This window comes from Rhinopithecus bieti, unplaced genomic scaffold, assembly GCF_001698545.2.
Source record: "Rhinopithecus bieti isolate Rb0 unplaced genomic scaffold, ASM169854v2 scaffold_788, whole genome shotgun sequence".
Taxonomy (NCBI): Eukaryota; Metazoa; Chordata; class Mammalia; order Primates; family Cercopithecidae; genus Rhinopithecus; species Rhinopithecus bieti.
Genome location: NW_016803416.1, coordinates 3,280,285 through 3,285,757, shown reverse-complemented (window position 1 = coordinate 3,285,757; position 5,473 = coordinate 3,280,285). Strand labels below are relative to the sequence as shown.

At 39.9% G+C, this 5,473-nt stretch overlaps 1 protein-coding gene across 9 annotated transcripts in view; it reads left to right on the top strand.

Moving 5' to 3' along the window:
• Positions 1 to 4,961, top strand: part of ENPP2 (ectonucleotide pyrophosphatase/phosphodiesterase 2) — a 132,418-nt gene extending 127,457 nt beyond the window's left edge. For all 9 annotated transcript variants that reach the window (XM_017882881.1, XM_017882871.1, XM_017882862.1 and 6 more), the window contains one exon: positions 4,356 to 4,961. In XM_017882881.1, coding sequence (XP_017738370.1) covers positions 4,356 to 4,526 — 171 coding nt within the window. In that variant the 3' untranslated portion in view covers positions 4,527 to 4,961. The remainder of the gene's footprint in view (positions 1 to 4,355) is intronic.
• Positions 4,962 to 5,473: the final 512 nt, after the last annotated feature.

Sequence of the window (5,473 nt, the reverse complement as noted above, 5' to 3'; positions counted from 1 at the left end):
GGCTCACTGCAACCTTCACCTCCTGGGTTCAAGTGATTCTCCTGCCTCAGCCTCCTGAGTAGCTGGGATTATAGGCAGGCACCACCATGCCCAGCTAATTTTTATATTTTTAGTAGAGACGGGGTTTCACCATGTTGGCCAGGCTGGTCTCAAACTCCCGACCTCAGGTGATCCACCCACCTTGGCTTCCCAAAGTGCTGGGATTACAAGCATGAGCCACTGTGCCCGGCCTGTAATGAAAACTTTTTAATACACACACACACACACACACACAGCAAGAGCAAGCAAGAAAGAAATCTATACCTTACCAATCAGGTTTGCTACTAATTATGATAGAGGTGTAACAGTCATGCTTTTCTCAAATAGCACAGATGACTCCTGATTCACTCATCCTATGGGGAGACAGCTGGGATGCAGGATGGCATCATGAAAACACTAGGGAGGAAGACAGGAGCCATGCTATATGCTTCTGGCTCTGTACTAACTTGGCACTCAGGGACAAATAGAAAAATCTTCATGTCCTTTTAATCTGATGGAAAGTCTGTGCTCAAAGGTTGATTTTAGAAGTAATAGTCTGTGCTTTTATTTCACTTGATAGAAGGAGTAGAGATGTAATCTACAGAGGATAATCTTTAGTCAACAAGTACTATTCAAATTCCTAAGTTGTATAAGGTACTCTAGGAGAAACAAAAGTGTTAGACAGAGTCACTATTCCTAGGCAGCCCACAGAGTGGGTCAACAAATAAAACATGTATGGAAATTGCAACACTGAAAGGTAAGGAGCCATAAGCTTCAATAGAGATGATCAGCTTTGTGGGCAAGATAGTTTTTGATCTGTGACTTCAATTATGGGTGAAGATTGAGGCTATGAATGTAGAAGAAAATTAGAAAGTTTAAATATATCCCAGAAAGTGAATTAAGTTTTGCCTGAATATTAGAAACAAGGGCAAATAGTGGGAGAAAAGATTTTAAAAATTGATTGGATTCAAATTTTAAAAAAGTAGTAGTAGTAATAGTAACAACAGTAGTCATGATAGTAGGAGCAGTAGTAGTACTTGTTATCATTTATTGAGTAAATGTTGTGATCCAATTCTGTGCAGGTTCTCTCTATATATTCTTTCTAGTCATATAATCATAAAATCACAGTATGAGGCAAGTATGTATATATATGATCTCTCCCCTGCCTTTTTGTTAACTGTTGAGAAATTTATAGCTACTAAAGGGAAAGTATGTTTGGTTACTTGGTTAGTCAGCAGAAGAGCGGAGCTTTAGATTTAAGGCCTCTGACTCCAAGAGCCCATCCTCTTTCCAATTTATCAGACTTCCAAAGTAGAACCTTGGGACTTTAGGAATTTTTTCTTACTATTCAGGCATTAGGTACCCAAGGAAAATGTTTAGTTGGAAGAGCAACATTTTAGGCTCTGCTTTAAGAAGATAAATTTGAAATGGAGGAGGCCAAAACATAGTGCTCAAAGGGCGTTGGCAAAATTCACAGGAGTGAGGCAAGAGAGAACTTGAACTGGGGTTGTGGTCTTGGAGATCTAAAAGGAAGGATGGAAAACAACAATATTATACTTGAAGGATCCATAGGGTTTTATAAATGATGGAATGGGTGGTAGAGAAATGTAGAAACTGCAAGTGAGAGAGAAGCTGTTATCAACTTACTGGCTTGACCCTCTCAATTTTGGTTGTTTACAACCACAAGAGCCCCAGGTGGATGTAGTGCCTCCATATAACATGGTCTACATTCTCTGAGCTTCAATTTTATTAGAAACTTGTGGGGAGGTGAAATTCTTGCAAAACATTAGACAGTTGTATTATGGGGTAAAAATAAAAATTGCCATACAGTTCTGAGATGAAAAGACTACAAAGGTATTTCACATGTATAGTAGGCCATTAAAGGTGTACCTAGATTCCTGGGGAATACATGTTCAAGTTTGGTCATTAGAGGAATTTGGTGATGGGGAGTTTTAAAAATACTGCTCTAAACTCAGTGCAAAGGATGTTCTATAATTGATCTAAATTTTATGCCTGAAAAATGAAATCCACTGAAGTCCTCACAGGTTTTCCTCTCACTACTGGTTCCTGACTCTGCACAGAGTTTGGAGGCATTCCTTGTAGAGTTCACAGCCAGCATGCTTCTCATTGAAGGGTCACCTGTTCATGTAGAAACTGTCTTTGCTGTGAATTTTACCTTAAGACTGCTGGGACTTGAATTCAGAAACCTGGGGAGAAAGTCAGGGAGAAAAGACAGGTGAAGAATAAATGTCCATAATGAGGAAGACAGTAAGCAAGTTCATGGATTGTGCTTTTGTTTGCATTAATATTCTAAGTGATTTATTTTTAAAGTCTTTCCTGTCCTCCCTACCTTGGCATTCATGTACTTTTATTTGAATTGTCTTATTTTTGCATCTTGCAGCACAGTCTTCATCAGCAAATGCTTCTGTGGATTGCCAGCTAAGATACTTTCTTCACATACCACATAGCTAGTATTTCCTAATGATGAATTATAGAACAGATTTCAGGGTGTGACAACCAGAAGAGACTGCCTCTCCAATGAAATTGGCAAATCACTTCCCAAGGAAAGAAATAGCAAAAGACAGATGTTTTTGCAGAATTCTTATAATCCCAGCTAGCCATCATTTAAATTAGGAAAAACCTTTTCACCCCTGTCCACACATTCAAATGACTGCATTTACAAAGAAAATTGGACTGACTGACCATTGAAAATCAAACAAATGAGCTGAATATGAAAATTCTCTCAAAATACAGGCTCATGCTTGCCCTGCTTACTCTGAGGGGGTCCTGACCCATCTGGAGACCTCCTACTTCGTTAATTATAGGGTCACACTGAGGACTGGTCAGTACCATTGTGGGTAGAGTTATATTTAGGTCTTTCCTTTCCTGTGAATCGCAGAGATCTTGGTTAGGTTGGGTTAGGAGGGTGGGACATGAAGGTTAAAATTCTTACCTCCCCAGCCTGCAAAGCAATTTCTTCCCCTTTCTTCATTTTGCCTGAGATGGCCAGGCATCAGTTTCCTGAACCAACACCCTCCCGGAACATATTTAGCACTGGCACAAGCTGCTGCAGTTCCCTGTCCAGGTCTGTGTGGGTTGGAGCTTTCCGAGAAAGCCCATTGCAGGTTCTTGGGCTTTGGTGGATCGTTCATTGAGACCACTAGTGGTAAAGAGTTGGATGAGGGCATGTCTGAATATTCCCAGACCCGGGACATGCAGCCACCCTTCAACTTGTAGAAGGGCTCTTGGAAGCCATTGTAATTCCAGAGGCATTTGTGAATGGAATTACTTGCAAAGGCCCTCCTGCTCAATGTCTGCTAATGAAAGTAGACACTGCTCCATATTCACAGGGCTCTCAGATCTCACTCTTTCCCTTAACTTCCCACAATAACGAAAGAAGCTATTTTTGAGATGCAAAGAACTGCTTCCCCTGAATGACCTTTTAGTTTCAACTTAGAAATGAAATAAGTTGTTTGATGCAGCACATCTGAATGTCTTTCATCTGAATCTTGTGTCAGTGGGGCAGTTTTTGGCAAGCAGCTAGGACAGAGATTCACTTCCTTTCTTCCATGTTTCCTTGGTTTACCTTTCAGCCCCCCTTCTTCCTTCCTCTCCTGCCTACCTCCCAGGGAGCTGCAGAAGTAGTAAGCATTATTATCCTTGTGAACCAAGGAAGAAACTGAGGTCTCAAGAAGTCAAGTAACTTGACCAAGGTCTCATAGCCAAAAAATAGTACAGCCTCATTTCCAAGTCTGGCCTCTTGGGCCCCAAAGTGCCAGATGTATCAGCTGAGCGGCTTCGAGTTGACCTCATTTTTCAAATAGCAATTTATGCATTCTAGTAGATGATGTAGTTGATACAGCAGTTTCTTTTGAAAAACTAGGAATGCACACACATAATTTTGTGCATTAGGCTTAAGTTCTTCACTTTCCTTGGGAAGCAGAAGTGTATTCCAAATTACTTGTACTCTGTGCTCAATATTGCAATTTGACAGCTTGGAAAAGAAACAAATTACGGAATTCTCTAGGGCCTTTGGTTTTCCTAATTTTGATTTATGTTCTGAGAACCTATTGAGTCAAATGCCGTCTGACACCACATGTCTCATTTATTTGGTACAGTTAATTGCTGGTGAAAATGTTTGCAGCCAAGGGCAGGTATTTGTGGCACATTACCAATAGGAATGCGGTAGAGTGGCAGGGAGGCCAGAAAGGATCAACATGCATTGGCTCTGTGTGCAAGAGTGCACAGAGGTCATTTGTGGACTTGGAGTAAACTGACCATTTGGGGAAACTCCTCTGGAAAATTCTGATTCTGATTTTCTTCTGTTTCCGTTGCAGAACTCAGAGGATGAGTCGAAATGGGTAGAAGAACTCATGAAGATGCACACAGCTCGGGTGCGTGACATTGAACATCTCACCAGCCTGGACTTCTTCCGAAAGACCAGCCGCAGCTACCCAGAAATCCTGACACTCAAGACATACCTGCATACATATGAGAGTGAGATTTAACTTTCTGAGCATCTGCAGTACAGTCTTATCAACTGGTTGTATATTTTATATTGTTTTTGTATTTATTAATTTGAAACGAGGACATTAAAAATGTTAGTATTTTAATCCTGTACCAAATCTGACATATTATGCCTGAATGACTCCACTGTTTTTCTCTAATGCTTGATTTAGGTAGCCTTGTGTTCTGAGTAGAGCTTGTAATAAATACTGCAGCTTGAGTTTTTAGTGGAAGCTTCTAAAGGGTGCTGCAGATTTGATATTTGCATTGAGGAAATATTAATTTTCCAATGCACAGTTGCCACATTTAGTCCTGTACTGTATGGAAACACTGATTTTGTAAAGTTGCCTTCATTTGCTGTTAACTGTTAACTATGACAGATATATTTAAGCCTTATAAACCAATCTTAAACATAATAAATCACACATTCAGTTTTTTTCTGGTTTTATTTGGCTTTTATTTCACTTATAAATTAGAGGGTTTGCATCATTCTCAGCAAACTATCGCAAGAACAGAAAACCAAACACCGCATGTTCTCACTCATAGGTAGAAATTGAACAATGAGATCACTTGGACACAGGAAGGGGAACATCACACACCGGGGCCTATTATGGGGAGCGGGGAGGCGGGAGAGATAGCGTTAGGAGATAGACCTAATGTAAATGACGAGTTAATGGGTGCAGCACACCAACATGACACATGTATACATATGTAACAAACCTGCACGTTGTGCACATGTACCCTAGAACTTAAAGTATAATAATAATAACAAAAAAAAGAAACAGAAAAAAAAAAATAAAATAAAATACAAGTTAAAAAGGAAAAAAACTAAATAAATTAGAGGATTTGTTTTAGGTGTGTTCATGTGTGTAAGGAACACATTTCTTGTACTAGGCCCTTTTCCTAGTTGCTTATATGACATTTAACCACAGTGGCCTGGATAAGATGG